At 36.7% G+C, this 18,364-nt stretch overlaps 1 protein-coding gene across 2 annotated transcripts in view; it reads left to right on the top strand.

The window, feature by feature from the left end:
• The window catches only part of PEX7 (peroxisomal biogenesis factor 7), a 68,227-nt gene that overhangs the window by 19,169 nt on the left and 30,694 nt on the right, over positions 1-18,364 (top strand). For both annotated transcript variants that reach the window (XM_019648140.1, XM_019648141.1), the window contains exons 6-8: positions 9,192-9,298; positions 10,974-11,087; positions 12,633-12,688. In XM_019648140.1, coding sequence (XP_019503685.1) covers positions 9,192-9,298; positions 10,974-11,087; positions 12,633-12,688 — 277 coding nt within the window. The remainder of the gene's footprint in view (positions 1-9,191; positions 9,299-10,973; positions 11,088-12,632; positions 12,689-18,364) is intronic.

Raw genomic sequence — 18,364 nt, forward strand, 5'->3', positions numbered from 1 at the left:
ACCCAGGAAAGACTAATTAAAAGAAACCTTAGAATAGAGCACAGGTTGGTAAACAGTATTTTCGATTTGCGGTTGGGAATCCGCTGATGCGAAGGTCTGACTACATGCATTGGTCTACACCATTTTATATAAAGGACTTGAGCATCCAGGGATTCTGGTATCCTGATACATGGGGGTCCTGGAACTAATCCCCTGCAGATGCCAAGGGACAACTGGAGTGAAGTTTTGGGGGAGTTGTAAGTTATACACGGATTTTCAACTGTAGGGAATTGACACCCCTAGTCCCTGAGTTCATCATTCAAGGGTCAGCTGTACTGCCCTCAAATCAAAATGATCCACAGAGAGTTTTTGTAAATAAAGTTTTATTGGAACAGACAACGCCCATTCATTCACATATTCACATACTACCTATGGCCACTTGTACGCTATAGTGGCAGGGTTGAGTAGTTGTGATGCGACCAAATGGCCCTAAAAGCCAAAAATACTTACTGTTGGACCCTTAACGGAAAATGTTTGCTAGTACAGAACCTTGAAGGGAGATAAAGAAATGGAAGCCCTTTCGGTTGATTAAGGGAACACAGAAGACAATAGCTACAGGAGGAGGTAGAATGCTTCTAGTATTGTCTCCTTGTTTAATTATCTAGCATCCGAAAATAGCTAATCAGTAGCATAATTGTTCCTTTCTTGCTAATGAACTATAACAATGCCTTGGGTTGTTGAATAATGTTGAGTGACTTCCATAGGAAACATGTCACAGAAATCCTTTTCATTTGTTTATTATTTTTTGAGATATAATTGACATAATATATTAATATCAGGTATACAACATTTGGATAAGCATTTTTGAAATTATTACAATAAGTCTGGTTAACAACCATCACCATTCACAGTTAGAATTTTTTTTTAATGTTGAGAACTTTTAAGATCTATTCTCAGCAACTTTCAAATAAACAATAGTATTATTAACTGTAGTTACCATGCTGTACACTACATCTGTATGACTTATTTTATAACTTGAAATTTGTACCTTTTAGCAACCTTCACCTATGAAAGCCCACCCCCCACTCCTACCTCTGTCAACCACTAATCTGTTCTCTGTATCTGTATTTTTTTTTTAATTTCATATATAAGTGAGGTCATATGGTATTTGTCTTTTTGTTTGTTTTTAATTCTAAAAATTAAAAATGACCAAATGTCCCTAAATTTTTTAAGTATTGTTAGGCTGAAGACAGTCAGAAGTGGAAACCTTCAGGCAAATTGTGTACAGAGAAGCATGCCCATTTAGATTAAGCAATTTTTTGCATTTAAGATGATAGTAAATAATAGTAACTTCTGTACATGGAGGTTCAGTTAATTTTTAAAAAGTTTTGTTCACTGATTGAAGTTACCGGCATTGTTTTCTAGAATAAAGAGTGGTACACTCCGTTAACTTAGAAAATTATTACTGTTATTTTTTTAAACTTATAAATTGTCATAGTTTTTTTAATCCATAATCTGAATTGTCTTTTTCAAAATATCAAGGCTTTTGGGATGGGACGAGTAATATATTTTTCCTTGTCCCATTTCCTTTGCCAAGCCTACATTTTTTTATCTTTTATTTTGATCTTTTATTTCTCTCTGATGCAGCTAAGCATAAGGCCAGGTGTGTGTTAAGTAAATGATAGCAATATTAACACATTTAATTTGAATTAACTTTTTAGCCTACATATATAACTTCAGTTAGCCATCTTTTATGCTTTTAATTTAGTGTAAATTCTAATGAGTTCCATGCTTATAATTAATCACATCTGTAAGGTGACCACAGTTTGGTGTAATAGTTTTAATTTTTGTAATTTTACTATTAGTGAAAAGCTGTAACACAGAGAGTATTAATACAGTTGTATTAACATTCTCATGAAGATGTGGATTAGATTGATATTAGCATCATTTTCTTAGGGTCAGCATGCCCTTTGGCCTTAAATTTTACAGTTTCAAAGGAGTCATTTCAAACCCCGGATGGAATTAGTGGTATAGAATAGATTCAACTCCAGTGAACTGAAAATGCTTCCCTTCTAGTGAAACAGTGAAAACATGTCTACTGGCATCTCTAACTGGCATCATTCATAATAAACCAGAATTAATAATGAGGATAAGTTTACATATTTGCAAAAATATTAGTAAATAGAACTCCTTGAACTACTGATAGATTTTTAAAAATTCCTTTACCTTACTATTATATGTAATTTTGTTAATTTATATTATTATTTGAGTTCTGAAATTGTTTTCATTTACTCTTAATCATTGTCCTTTTTATGCCCATGACCAAATGTAAAATCCAACAGTGACAACATCATGAACCTAATAGAGCTGCATGTATTCATTTGGGCTGAGTCACACACACTTCTTCCTCTGCCATTGGCCCTTTGTGTCACATGGTATATACATAATACTGACCCTGGATGTTGTATATAGAATGTTCAGTATCTGTGACTGGATAGCAGAAGAAGATTAATTATGTATAGAGAGTTAGCAATATAATCATGAAATTTAACTTTTAAAACTGTGTATTTTAAATAGGTACTATATAAAAGTCTTTTATCAACAAAATGATTATTTGCTTTAATTGAGGAAAAGACCATCATTTAATGACATTACTTTCATGTGTTAAATTAGAAATGAATATAAATAGTGGTCATATCAGCCAGGACTTCTTTAGTTGAAATTGAAAGAAATTCTGACCCAAACTGCTTTCAGGAAAAAGATCATTTATTTGCTCACATAGTTTACAAGTCCAGAATTAGATCTGGTTTTATAGATGTGGCTGGATACCCGGCTCCAAGGATGTTCTTGCCATCTCTTTTGCTCTGTCTTCTGTTGAGTTGGTTTTGGTATCAGGTATCACATGACAGCGAGATGGCAATAGCTTCAGCCCTCACAGTCCAGTAGGAAAAAGTCCGGTAGGAAAAAGTAAGAAGTTCTCAGACATCTAGGAAAGTTTCATTTTCTCTCATTGGCTCTGAAGGGTCCACATGGATGTTCCTGAACTAATCACCCCGCCTGGGAGAGGGCATGCAATGTGCTGATGGGCTTCGGCCCGGCTTAGCTCCTGCAGTTGGGACGGGAAATGAGGAGGGTGGGGCCCAAACTACACACACTGAGAACGGAAGTAGATGGATACGTTCTAGGGGCCGATGTTCACTAAACTGGCTGCTCATTTGAGGCTTAAAATTAAATCAGAGGGAATTAGATGAAAACCAGTCACTGGACCTGTGAGCTGTAAAATATGTTCCTTTGAAAAAAAAATTATTTTGAGTGTAGTCACTTTCAAAATTGCATGGTATTTACAAACCTAGAACTAAATTTATCATTAACTAAGTTAAGACAGACCAAACCGGGGAGTTTTTAGAGATTTAGGTCTAGATTTACTATCCATAGCAGAGTTCTTGAAGGACATTGCATTTTGTCTAGTTCATGATAGTTGTATTAGTACAGAATTCATATTTCTAAGTTATATGAGCTAGAAAGGAAGAGTATTTGAGCTCTTTACAGAAAGAGGATTAATCTGAAGTAAACTTGCTTTTGAACCTTGAAAACTAAATTACTACAATTACAGACTCTATATAATTGCGTAAGTGATCGCCATGCCTGAAATGTGTGGGATCCAGTCGTTAAAAAGACCTCATTCTACTCTGAGAAAAAAGTCGTATAACATCTGATAGGCATCTGGTATAACGATTAGCTGCGATTATTTGGGCCCGATATGTGCCCTTTTGCTACTCAGTTCACAGCTTCAGACTCAGTGTTCATACTCATTTCCCTTTCCCAACCTCCTGTTACCGTTTGCAGCTTGAGATTAAACATAGCAGCAGCCAGCACTTCCTACTCGGTATTATACATTGAAATTCATCGGTTCTGCTGCCAGTGGCAGGTCTGTCACTGGTAGGAGAAGCTGGTAATTCAGGTGGGTCTTTGGCACCATCACAGGCCCCTGTTAAATGTCGGGCTGACAACGGAAGGCCCGTTGTCTGGAAAATATGATTTAAAAAACATAAATACCAATGTCTGGTGGCTCAAAGAGTTGAGTGAGTCATTGTGCCATTTGGCCAGAAGGCCTCTCTCCTACCTGGAAAACAAAGTGATGAGGGGGAAGTGCCAAATGTGTGCTGCAGGAGCGCCTGTCAAAGACGTGGAATTCTCAGCTCCTGCGGAGCAGCCCTCGCTTTTTTGTGCCCTTTAAATTAACTGCAAGAGGGGACAAGTGATGGCACTTTTTTTTAATGTTGCTTCATTATGATGGTGAAGAACCGAAATATTGTCCTAGAGAAATTTAGAATAAGCATTCAGACAGCCTTTGTTGTTTGGTTTGATCTTTTATTGAAGTATAATACACACACAGAACAGTGCATAATCATAAGTATAGATGGTGGTGGATTTTTACAATGAATCTATAAGTATCCTAGCACCCCGATCAAGAAACAGAATGTTTCTAGGGGCCCTCCTCACATCCTCCCTGTCATTACCACACACTACCCCCTACACACACACACACACACACACACACACACACACGCATGCACGCACGCACGCACGCGTGCGCCGCTGTGCTGCCTTCTAATAGCATAGGTTGATGTTGCCTGAGCATAGGTTGATGTTGCCTGTTTTTATACTTTTGTGTCCAGTTTCTTTTGCTCAACATTATGTGTTTTGGGATTCATCCATATCATTGTTAGAATAACTGTTACTTCTTAATCTCCTAGTCAACATGCATTTTAATGTTTTGGTACTTTAAACTATTCACATACCCATATAATGTACATTTTAAGGTGAGCACAGCTTTTAGGGTGAACTATAAACAATGCTGTAGTCATAGCTATATCAGACTTTACAGTTTCAGACCTAATATTAAATTAAATTTTGAAAGCTAGTGTACTTTATTTAGGCATTTCCTATGTTTTAGTGGAAGCCTCATGCCAAATCAAGTGTTTTTGTCTGAGGCTAGGCTTTTTAGAGACTGAAGCTTCAAGTGAACTTCATCGTCCCTTTCTCCAAGATGAGCAGGGATCTCCTTTGCCTACAGATGATACAATAGAACTTGAACTATCTTAGGTTTTTGTAGAGTTTATTGAAAAGCAACCCTAGAAAGGGGAGGGATGCTTGAACAGCCATTCCCAGGACACGTTCCCTGTTTCTAATCTGGACAAAATTTTCTCTGCTTGTCTTGACCCTGCAGGCTGGCTTTCTCCATACAGTGAGAGACATGGCTACCAGTAGCTCCTCAGTTTTATAACCTGTAAACTCTATCATCAGAGAGGAGCTGACATTTTTTCAGTTCTAGTTTAGAAAAATTTCAAGTATCTACCTTTGACCTGTCAGCTGTGGTTAAGACAGGGAATAAGATACTGTGACTGGCCTTGCGTGGAACTACCACTGTCTGGTCAGCTTTTCTTATCAGTTGTAGACCTGCCACTGCCAGTTGATCAACTGTGTTGAACCATACGTCTTTCTAGAATCACATGGCAAAAAGCCAGGACTGTTCCTACAAGAGTGTTGCTGGACAGAGAGCAAACACTAGACACCCACAGCACCCTACTTTATGTAGCAGGTCCTCGAATAACGTCGTTTCATTACAACATTGGTAAGATGCCATAGTAGGAACTTAAATCTTGTTTATATCAATTAACCTATGGTAAAATTGGTTTCGTTCTACAGTCATTTTGCTTAAAAATCCCAGAACCTATTGATGACATTAAGTGAGGACTTACTATACTCTGAAGGCTAGGGAAAACCATGAAAGATCATTTTATCAAAGTTATTTAGAATTCTAAAATAAATCCTACAGACTGGCGGCTAGACCACAAACAGTAAATTTAGCTAGGACCCCTGAAGATATTCGAAGCTCTAATCTGTACCGATTCTGAACAATTTCCGGTTGGTTCTTTTAAACTCATAGTTCTTATCCCTATCATTCTTAACTAGATCCAAAAATATTAGTTACTCTCTTCTATCAGAGTGGTTTTCAACCTTTTGTCAAGTAGTAGGATGGTGTTTTTAAATAAAAAATGTAAAATGCCACACAAAAAAACAATAGTATGTATTTATGGATTCATAAAAAGTGTTACATACTTTTCATAATAAAAGTATTACAAAAATACAGACTAAAGGGATGCATACCAAATGATTTGGTGGCCTCTGGGCAAGGAGATGGGGCATGGAATTAGAACTACAATAGAGGTTTCAACTGCAATGTTTTATTAACTTTTATTTCTAAAACAACTCTGGGGCAAATATGAATGTTGTGTGTGTGTGTTTAAATGTTCCCCTCCACCCCCCAGTTTATAGAAAAATTACCATATAAGTTAAAAGACTTAATTCCCCAAGAATCAGCCAGAATTGCATGGTGCTTCTCCAGCAGCATGAGGAGGCATCTGAGTGTGGCTATAGACACACAGGCTGGGAGCCAGACTGCCTGGTCCTGGTTCCAGCTAGATTCCATCACTTGCTTTCTTGAGCGACATATTTCATCTCCATGTGCTTCAGTTTCCTCCTTTGTAAATTACTACAAAAACTACTTTTTATATTAAAATTTCTGCCTCACTTGTGATGTTTAAAATAAGCTAACACAGGGCCGGCCGAGTGGCGCGATGGTTAAGAACTGGCTTGGGACGCCAGAGGGCCCCAGTTCGGATCCCACATATGAGGGCCAGTGACACTGCCCTCCACAGCTAAGATGCTGAACAACAGCTCAACCTGGAGCTGGGCTGCCATGAGTCGCCTGCGATGGTGTAGGCTGCAGCCCCTGTGGCAGTGGGTTGCCATGGGCTACCGTGTGGAGCCAGCAGCCAGCGTGAGCGGCCCTCAGCCAGCGTGAGCGGCCAGCAGCCGCAGTGAGCGGCCGTCCAGAAGCCGGCGACTGATCTGCCTCACCTGGGAAGAGCGCAATGATGGTGCCAACTTGGGCCAGTGAAGCAACATCCTCCACAACTAGACTGAAGAACAAAACGACAGCAACTTGTGTGTTCCCCTTCCCCCAATTCCCCAGCACTGTTCCCATCCCCCCAATTCCCCAATAAAAATCTTAAAAAAAATAAATTAAATAAAATAAGTTAACACATATAAAATGCTCGTCTAGACCACCATCTGGCACATAGTAATCACTCAGTAAATAGCTTGTTATTCATAATAATAATAGGGACAGGAATGACTTCTAATCATGGGTACGTTTTCTTATTTTATGTTTTTAACCTTATCTTACCTCATCTTTATACTGACTTCAACTTACAACTTTGTAAGGAAGATATTCTATCATAGGTAAGGAAAAGAAGAATCAGGGAAGTTAAATAACTTAATGATTAACATGAGCAGCTACCAAATGATTAAGCTGGATTAGAACCCAGCACTGGAACTCCAAAGCCCCTGATCTTAACCTCTACATTTTATTACCACCAACAATTTAATTCTTATCTTTCTTAAGCAGCTTCCAAAGAAATCAGGAAAAAAATTTTCCAAAATAGCTAAATTTTGCTAAATGACCTGATTTAGAATTTGAAATACAGGAAAATATGTGTAGGTAAGTAAAGGATAATTTAAAAATTTAGCATTTTTATATACCATATATTAAAATAACTACTCTGTGCTAGCAGCCATGCTAGGTGCTTTACAGAAACTTCATTACACAGAATTCTTGTACAGCTCTGCATGAAGGCATTCTATTTCTTTTTTAGCAATGAGGAATCAGCCTCAGAGATACTATATATATTGTACAGAGTCATACAACTATTAATGAAATTCAAGACTGCCACCAGCCCAGACCACATTCTTATCAAGATAACTCGCTTTCTCCCGTGATGTTACTGTTTGTAATTTACTTTTGATGTGTGTGTGTGTGTGTGTGTGTGTGTGTGTGTGTGTGTGTATAATTTTTTTTTTCTGGGTTTTATTCATCTGGTCATTTTGTTTTCTCATAGTTTACAAAACATTTAATCGGGTGACTTTGTGCAGCTAAGCAATATAAACCATTTTTGTAATAATACAAAGTATAATCCTTAAATTTTTTCAACTCTTTTTTTCAAGGAGAAAAATATTCCTCTGGCTGGCCAAGTAAACTTTAATAAAAGCTAAGATTTTAAAAATCTCCGTTTTGGCTTGGTAGAGTTTGTTTACATTTAACAGTAAAATTGTTACCATTTTGTTTCTTGTAGAATATGCTGGTACAGGGTATTAACTTTATTTACTAGAAGCAAGGATTTTCAGGGCCTTTTCCTGAAGAAAAATGCACTGGTTGTGTGTTTAGTCACCACTGCTTTTTCTCAGTGTGAGATCAGATTTTCTGGATTTGAGTAGATCTAAAAAACATTATCATGGGCCGGCCGAGTGGCGCGATGGTTAAGAACTCGCTTGGGATGCCAGAGGGCCTCGGTTCGGATCCCACATATGAGGGCCCGAGACACTGCCCTCTACAGCTAAGATGCTGAACAACAGCTCAACCTGGAGCTGGGCTGCCATGGGTCACCGGCGACGGCGTGGGCTGCAGTCCCTGTGGCAGTGGATTGCCATGGGCTACCGTGTGTGGCCAGCAGCCAGCGTGAGCAGCCAGCAGCCGCAGTGAGCGGCCGTCCAGAAGCCGGCGACTGATCTGCCTCGCCAGAGAAGAGCACAATGATGGTGCCAACTTGGGCCAGTGAAGCAACATCCTCCATAAGTAGATTGAAGAACAAAACGACAGCAACTTGTCTGTTCCCCTTTCCCCAATTCCCCAGCACTGTTCCCATCCCCCCAATTCCCCAATAAAAAAATCTTTAAAAAAATAAAAATAAAAATAATAAATAAAAAACATTATCATGGTGCATTACTTTTTTTAGTTCATCACTTTCAGTAATTCTTATGCATTATTTTAATTAAAAACAATATACAGTAATACCTTGGTTTGTGAGCATAATTCGTTCCAGAAACAAACTACTCGTATTGCAAGACATCGCTTGTTTACCATGTTAAAATGTATTAGAAATGTTTGCTCGTCTTGTGGAACACTTGCAAACCAAGTTACTTGGAATCCAAGGTTTTACTGTATATGCATATATGATATATACAATAGCTGGCAGTATCCTAACAGCGAAAGCAGTGTATTTTCCCTTGATTTATCATCATGAGCACCATACGTTATAGAACCTCCAAGTGTTGTGATGGAAAGTGATCAAGCCTTCCTCTTTCACCAGGTGATCAGACTCTGAGAATTTGGGATGTGAAGGCAACAGGCGTCAGAATTGTGGTTCCAGCACATCAAGCAGAAATTTTGAGCTGTGACTGGTGTAAATACAATGAGGTACCCCATCTGGCTCTGTCCTGAGCTGCTGAGCCCTTCATAAAGATGAAATGTTTTAGATTTTATTTTATCTTTGTTTATGTGGACTTGGGTAGTGTTTATGGACCATTAAGTTTAATGCAGACCCTTTCATTTCTAATTGATGATTGTGAGTGACCTGCATTAGCATTAATTTGATTTAAGTGCACAGAAACCAGGCAGAATAAGAAATAGAAATTCTCAAAGTTCAGCGGGGCAGCCTTACTTGTTTGCTTGGGAAACTGCTGTAGAATTTATGAAAATTTTTTTCTTTATTGCTCTTAACCCCGCCAATTTGTATCATCTTTTGCTTTCTATTCTTGTTCACTTTGCTAGTCAGGCTGCTGAACTATTTGTAGATTGATTTTTAATTTAACAGTCCATCAGTTTAAAAAATTTCCTGTTTCACCTTCCCCTATAAGCTGAACCAAGCTTCATGCTTCTGTAAGAAAGCAGTGTCCATTTGTGACCTTCTGCAGAGCTTCAGTTAACCACATGGCATGTGGAATGTGGATTACAAATAGCAGTGGATGAGATACGTGTTGATATACTGTTTATGTATATTTCCATACTTAACGTGGTCTGTTGACTGTGACAGGTAAAATTTATGCCTTGTTTTTTCCCAGTTTTAAATTAATGAATGAAAATTAAGAGAATATTATATTGGCAGAGTTTTTTTTTTTAATAAAAAGAAGTCAAGTAGATTAAAAGAAAACTCAGTACCTAGTCAATAGTAATACTTGACCAAAATAAAAATTTCAATGCTGATAACTACAGCTCACATCTCATTCATCATAAATGAATTTTCCATATAGGAAAATGAAATTGTGGACTATATGTTACACATTTGGAATTCTAAAAAAAAGATGCCAATATACTCTTGAGAGCGGTTTACAAATTTTATTTTGTAAATCATGGAAACATTTCTTCAGATGTGCTTATTTATACTGAAGCCCTACACATTCAGACAATGAACTATTATTGCTCTGGTAGACATGGAATGGGGCTGAGTGTGAACCCAGCGCTTGGCCCGTTCAGCCAGGAACTCTGGGCTCACTTGGGTCTGTAGATAGCAGAATTTGTAAAACCTGACTAGATAGGAGACTTCCCATTATTTGCATAGATTCTCAAATATGATTAGATGTTACATTAAGACAGGGCCTATGAGAGTTGTGAGCAATGATTGATTTAGATTTAGAAAAACATATAAAGATTTAATTTATACCCTTTGCCCTTTCAAATATTCCTAAATTAACAGGCATTTTGCCTTTTAATGCCTGGTAAACCTCAGAGTAAGCTGAAGAGAAAGGTGATCTCATTTGTCAGATATAATTTTTAATCCTTTATGTACTTATTAATATTACTAAAGGTGGAATGGAAAAGCCACAATGCTGTTTGGGACGATGCATGCCTTTTTCTGTTGTGTGTAGTGTTCCATCACATACATAAAGCATATGGAGTTCCTTTTCTCTCAAGTCATACTAATTTTTGCCTTTTGATGTGTATTTTGATCCTTTTCTTGTCATATAACTTCTCAAGAATGACTCCTGGGTTCTGATTAAATAAGATCAGAGAATAGATTCTCCCCAGTAGGAAAGCCTGGATGCTGCTCAATTGCAAAGTTGGCTCAGCTTACTTTTCTCTGAATTGTTTTCAGAATTTGCTGGTGACGGGGGCAGTTGACTGTAGTTTGAGAGGCTGGGACTTGAGGAATGTTCGACAACCAGTGTTTGAACTTCTTGGTCACACTTATGCTATTAGAAGAGTGAAAGTAAGTTTTTATCTTTTCATTTTATGCATAGAATACAAATATAAATATAATCAATTAAGTATATATAAAAGGTGCTTAGGGATTTGGGTTATTGATTCTTTGTTATGTGTGTTTTTGTTACCCAACTAATGATAGTAAACACTGAAAGCTAAAATTAGGTAAAATACTTGAATAATTTTCGAATGAATTGGGACGATGTAGCCAATCAGACAATGTAGTCATTTTAAGGTTAAATAGAAATGGTTTTTTCATTCTGTCATCCCCAATCTACTATTCCTTTTAATATTTGTTAACTATAGTAATTAGTTTTAGTAGTATATTCTTTATAATTTTCCATTCAGTGGGGAGGTCTCTTTACTTTGTTGCAACTCATATAGAGAAATGGTTAATTCTTTCTTTTCCCTAACGTGATAATATATATGAATGTTTACAGATGTTTGGGGTATAGAATATTTTCCACTCTGTAAACAGCTGAAGATGAGATAACTTTTTTCTGCTACTCCTAAGAAATTTGTCTGCTTATAAGTGCCATAATTTAGTTTCCCAGCTTTTATGTAGGAAGGTTTTGCTAAGTCACTGTAGAAAACATCTTATTAAGTGACATCTCCGAATTTCATTCTTTGTTTTTTACTGTTAGAGTAAAAAAGTACCTTATTGATCTTCTCAATAAGATAACTCTTATTCTTATTTCAAAAATTCTAAATTTCAGTTAAATTGATATCTTCAATTTTATTTGCTATAACTTAACATATGAGACACAGTGCCCTAAGTTTTTTGTTTTGTTTTGTTAATGGCACACAGGTTTTAGTAGTTGAAAAGTATTTTCTATATACATTTCACAGTGCTTCTGAGAATGAAACAGGGTAACATAGAGAAAGTATTTTACAAACTAGAAAGTTTGTAAATGTAGATATTATGTGTATATAACTATTGAAGTACTAGTAAAAAAAACACTAAGAAATATAATTGCAAAGGGCTGCCTATGTGGGTTATTTATTACTTATCTAAAAGATACTCTTTAAATTTTTAGATTTTGTCCTTTATATCATTTCTCATTAGCTGTGTCTCATTAAAGATATTTTAGTTAACATTTAAATGTTTTTTCGATACTTATGCTTATAGCAATCATAATATGTATTTGTAAAATTGATAAGTATAATAAATTCATATTTGTACTATCACATACTTAAATCCCCTACATTTGTAGGAGTCATTTTTGGATAGCCAATATGAAATTGTAATTAATTTTTCCAGCATAGTCATACTTTGGGAATACTTTCTTCTAAATAAGTTCTAAAAAGCTTGAGTGAAGACTTTCTTTGGAGAATGTAAAAATGAATGTTTTTCCAGTAGATGATACATAAAAGACCAGAAGTTTTTTGCCTTTAATTAAAGCATATGAGGTTTGGGAGAGCGTAATTTTAAGTGACAGCCCTAACTAGACTTTATTAATTGTCATGTTGTCATGTTCATGGAAATGACCGTATGAAGTAGCATGTTATAATTATAACTAATTTCAAAAAGGTTTTTTTTTTTTTTTTGTAGTTTTCACCATTTCATGCTTCGGTGCTGGCCTCTTGCTCCTATGATTTTACTGTAAGGTACAGTAGTTTTTTATTAAGTTTCATTGTGAAACTTTTAGCATTTGCATCTTTGCAACTTTTATGAAAGATAATGTATTTATCTTACTAACATGAAAAAATGTGATCTGGACACATTTGAAAATTTGCCACTGGTTTGTGAGTTTTTAATGATATTTATTTTAACTCCCTATTACATATACAGCCAGTGCACTTTTTCTGCTTCCCTTTTTCCCCCTCTCCCTTCTCCATCACATTGTGAATTGTTCTATTTATCCTTTGGCAGAATGTGCAAAATATAGCATATGGCATTGCCATATGATATTCTTCCACTCTCGTTTCCACTTTTGTTTTGCTTTTAGGTACATAACTAAATATATTAAATGCTCATCCTCGATTTTTTGGCTGAAACTTCCCCCTCATCTCTTGGTTTGATGAAGTTTTTCTTCAAGTAGATTCCTTAAGAAGGGCTGATGATTAGGAGTCCTTGCATGTCTAAAACTATTTTTCTATCTCCTTGAGTCTTCAAAGGTAGCTTCGCTGAATATAAACTCCTTAATTTACATTTATTTTCTGGAGTTTTTGAAGATGCTACTTTGGCCTTGTTCTCTCTGTTGTTTTTGAGAATTTCGAAGTCAGCCTAATTCTCTTGTCCTTGTAAGTTATTTGATCCTTTTCCTGGGAACTCCGATTGTTGTGGTTTCAGTTCTACCTGCTGTAGGTAAAAGGGTTCAGTGGGCTTTTAAAATATGTAGCTTTGGGTCTTCTTTTATTTCCAAAATGTTTTTTTGGATTGTAATTTGAAATATTAGTTCTGATCCGTTGTTTTATTTTCTACAGGGACTCTAATTATACATAAATTGAATCTCTTTTACCTGTCTTATATCAAACACTTTTCTCTAGTACTTTTTACTTTTTTCTTTATCTCATTTTCATTCTCTTGGTTGTTTTTCTGCTGCCTTCAGTGCCCTTATTATGTTTTCATATAAATGTATTTTTTGGGCACCACGTAATTTTGTCTTTTCTGATATGATTTTGTCTTTTTTCTTTTATTTCTTTCTTGTGTTCATTCAGCTCTGTTTCACTTCTTTCTGTTTTTGTCCACTTCTTTTCTTTGTTTTTGAATTCCTGATTGTAAGGGGAAAACTTTATTTTTCTCCTCTACTGTCAGTATTTCTGAGACCACCTGTGTGGGGTTTTCCCACACCAAGCAATTCTCCAGTTCTCAACAGACACTAGCTGGGTGTCCTACAAATTTAACTTAGTTCTGATAATATCCGCCTGGAGATAACATCAGATCCTACAGGTTAAGGGCTCAGTTCCACAGGACTGCCCCCACTTCCGATGCCAGTGGCAAGTCCAGGTTTGTACTGCTGACCTACCAACTATAAATTGGAGGTTCCTGTGAGCCTCCTCAGATTTGATAATTTGTAAGAATGGCTCACAAAGCTCAGGGAAACATTTACTTAACATTTACCAGTTTATTTTAAAAGATATTATAAAGGGTAAAGATAACAGACAATTGAAGAGGTAGGGTGAGGTCAGTAAAGTTCCAAGTGCAGGAGCTTCTGACCCCATGAACTGGGGTGAACCACCCTGCCAGCACATGAAGCTCATCAAATCTTACTGTTCAAGAGTTTTTATGGAGCTTAATTTTCAGCTCCCCCTCCCAGAGGTCAGTGGTTGGGGTTGAAAATTCCAACCCTCGAATCTCTGGGTCTTTCTGGTGACCAGCCCCATCCTGGGGTTATGTAGGGCTGCATCCTAAATCACCTCATTAGCATAAATTCAGGTGTGCTCAAAAGGGGCTCCTTATGAATAATAAAAGACTTTCCTATCATTCAGGAAATTCCAAGGATTTTAGGAGCTCTGTGCCAGGAACCAGGGACAAAGATGAAGTATATTCTTATTACCACATTGATCAAGATTTTTGTTTTATGTCCCAAAATCCTTGTCTGAAGATATTTAATTCAGCTTAGAATGTTATATTAAGTTTTCTTCTACTTTGTTATTTGTTTTCTTGAAATGAGTCTTTTGTTTGGTGAATTGTTTGAATTATAGTATCCATTTTATTTTTATAGTAGTTTTTTACTTTTTAATAAATGAAGACTTTGTGTCTCTGCTCCTTCTCTATTCAATTTCGTTTTTCCTAAACTGCCTTTGCTGCCCAGAAAGGTTGGCAGCTGGAATATGGGAGACAGCTCATTGGTATCCTGTTTTTATTTTTCTTTTTACATGTAAAATTAGAAGTTTGGATGCGTTAAAGGCCAAGTTTTGTGTAGTTTTAATTGTTCCTTTTGTTGTTCTATATTGGTTTTGTGAGGCTACACTAAGAATTTTAGGTTTACATGACTTCCTTGCCTCAACTACCCGGAAATCCTCTCGCCTTTATTTCTGAGTTGGTATTTGTTATGAGAGAAGCTGTATAACTTTGTTTATGTATACTGTACTTCTAATAGAATAAATTACAATGTCTTAAGAGAAATTACATGCCCTAATTTTTATTTATTTATTTATTTTTTGACTGATCCAATACTCCAGTACAAGCAGGCAGACAAACTAGGAACCATAATCACACTGAGGCTTCCAGCTCTGAATTAAAATGATACCATAACGAGGTTTTGGATTTTTTTAATAGTCTCTATAAAGTAGTAAAGAATGATTATAGAATTTGTAGTATGGGAGTCAAAGAATGGCAACATGGCAGACAAGAAGAGAAGTTATCAGTTGTTCGCTATCCAAATGTTTCCAGACCGGGAGTGTGGAGCTAGACCATTGGCGGGAGGTTAGGGCTGTAAATGTGGATTTGAAGGCCATTGACTTAGTGATAATGCAATCCATAAAAGCAAATACACCAAAGGGAGAGAAGTTTAGATAAGAAGAGCAAAAAGACAGTCTCTTCGGGAGAGAATTAATGTTGGAAGGAAGAAGGGAACGGCCCACCTAAAGGAGACCCCAGAGCGTGCTGTATGTCACAGAAACTGGCGGAGAGGATTTCAACCAGATGTGGATGGCCAGTAGTGACAGATCCTCCAAATGGGCTGAGCAGGATGAAGAAGAAGAAGAACTTTGAATCTTTTCTCTTACATAGTGTCACTTGCAGGCTCAAAAGGGATTTCCAGATATAGAATCTAGTCCTTGGATTTCAAAGACCTTCTGTGATCCTGGGCATTGCTCTTTTGATGATCTCATCTTTAGTGTCCTTAACAGTTTTAATTCAGTCTTTCTGATTTTTGGAGCCTGTCAATCAGGAACATCGTAAATCCATTTCACTGTTCTGTTTCTGATGAAAGGGGGAAGTTTGGTGACTATCTCTAGTTTCTTTTCAGGATTATCATTATGATCTAAATCCTACTGACCACTCCCGGTTTCATCTATATACTGAAGCATCCCTGAACACCACCGGAAATTGGGAAATGCCTTAGTTTTGTAGATGTAGATTTGTTTCAGGAAAATTCATTAAGACTGCACCTTTGAATGTGGACTATACTATTCTAAAATCTTGTAGGTACCTAATCATGCTCTGAATTCATCACAATTTGGGGCTTACAGTCTTATTTTTGTCTCCACTTTTAAGCATTAGGCTTTGCTTTTTTCCTAACTCCTGAGTAGGACTGGAGATGGGATAGATGTTTAGTGCTTCTGGGGAGAGAAATGGCTTGGGTCATGTTTCGATGGCATGCTACAAGATCAAAAGTACCAGAGGTTTATTTGTAAGCATTTGAAAAAACTGAAATTATAATTAAATAATATATTTAACATATAGTTGGAAAATAAATTCTGATAGGCAATTTATTTTCTGTATATCGTAGAGTCCAGGGTTTTTTTATATGTAAATGGAATTAGTAGTATATGTCCTTATAAGCTCAGGTGATTATAAGAATTACATGAGAGAACATTCTTGAAAATACTATGCTATTCTTCACTATTCCCAACCTTTGCTTCTCTTCTCAATCCACCTCAACAGTCCTATTCCCTGGACTTTCAGTAAAAGGTCTTACTTCTCTCTTGAAAAAAAGAAAAGTTATAGGGCTCACGCACAAATTATCTCAATTTCCACTGCAGGCCTGCAGGTGTGCCTAAGCCTGTACCTCTGTGTCTGCACCCATTGCTCTTCTGCCACCCTTGGCCATGAGTGCTCTTAACACACTCCTGTTTCCTTCAGGACTTGGCTCTGTGGAATTCCCTCTTTTCTCTCCTATATCATCATTCTCCAAGTCTCTCTTGACTTTCAGCCTGTAAATTCTTCCTTTATCCTGTATTTTCCTTTAACTTCTCTCTTACATTTCTGTTTCCTTCCTAGCCAAGCTGTTAGTGTCCCCTTAAGCGTCCACTCACCATGGCCATTTGAAGGCCATTCCAGTCCCAGGGTACTCTACGTGGGAGGTTTCAGCCATATCATTTGAATCTATAAAGTGGATCTGCATCTCTGATTAAATAGAGCTAATTTGTTGACAGGATTTTCATACTTCCACTTTTGAAGTGACCAGCAATGAGTGTCTCACTTACTATTGATTATTTCTTGGCAATCATTATGCTTACTTAGGAATTTTTGTGAAATTGAAAAACCTAACCTAGAAATTGTTTTCAGATGAAATGAAATGCATAATACTACATTTGTCAATTAATGATGCTAATTTTTATATATTAATTTTAATTAAAAACTACTTTTAGTTTTCAGCTCTTAGGCATTTTTGTAGACTCTTGAAAGCTTTTAAGTCCTAGGAACCTATGTTCATTTGCTCCTAAATGCACAACTGGCTTTAGCCCCCACTTCTTTACCGAAATCTCTCTGGCAAAAGCCACCAGTGACTTCAGTAAGACCAAATCCAGCTTTCTGTCAGCACTTGTGGCACTGGACCTTGCTGCTGTGTTTTACACTGTAGATCAAACTTTCCTCCTTGAAACTTCCTATCCCAGGGATTCTGTGTTCTTTTTCTAGTTTTTTCTTTCGCCTCTGACACGGAATCTCCTTTCTCCTCCCCTTAAACTGGGTAGTCTTTGGCTTAGCACTCTTTTATGTATCCCTCCTGAATAATTCCTAACCTTTTTTTCTGCTCTCACCTCTTGAGAACCTTAGGCCTGCATCTTCAGCTGTGTGTGGGATGGACACAGGCGCCTGAGTGTCCAAACAGGCACCTCACCCTGAACTCTTCATTTCTTCCCTTCCTTTCCTCTGCGAGACTTGTGCACTTATCTATATTTTCTGTCTCAGTTAATAGGAATGTCATCCCTAGTCAAGCCTGAAACCTAGAATTCTTTTTTTTTTTTCAAAATTGGTAAATGTTTTCCCAATATGAAGTGGAGTAAAAAACTTAAACCAAATCACGTCACAGGCAGTATATAGAGGCAACATTATTTTTTTTCCAGTTAGAAAATTGTAATTTTAACAGTACATTATGGCTACTAAATTACTGTTTCGCCTTTGTACTAAATGTAACTGGAGGTTAGTACTGTATTTCAATATAGGGTTATCAGAGACTGTTTTATGGAAAAGAAAGTAAATAGAAAAGGAAAACAAAATCATTTTAAAAACTTTTACATACGTGTTTTTCAATATGTGAATTATGTGGATGTGTATTTGTAACTCTCAAAACATGTTGAGAATTTGACTTTTAATTGTACTAATGCCTTGTGTGAGTTTAGTCTCTCATTATTTGTGTGTGGTGATTACTCTTTGGAAAGGTCAGAAAAGGT

This window comes from Hipposideros armiger, unplaced genomic scaffold, assembly GCF_001890085.2.
Source record: "Hipposideros armiger isolate ML-2016 unplaced genomic scaffold, ASM189008v1 scaffold_120, whole genome shotgun sequence".
Lineage (NCBI taxonomy): Eukaryota > Metazoa > Chordata > Mammalia > Chiroptera > Hipposideridae > Hipposideros > Hipposideros armiger.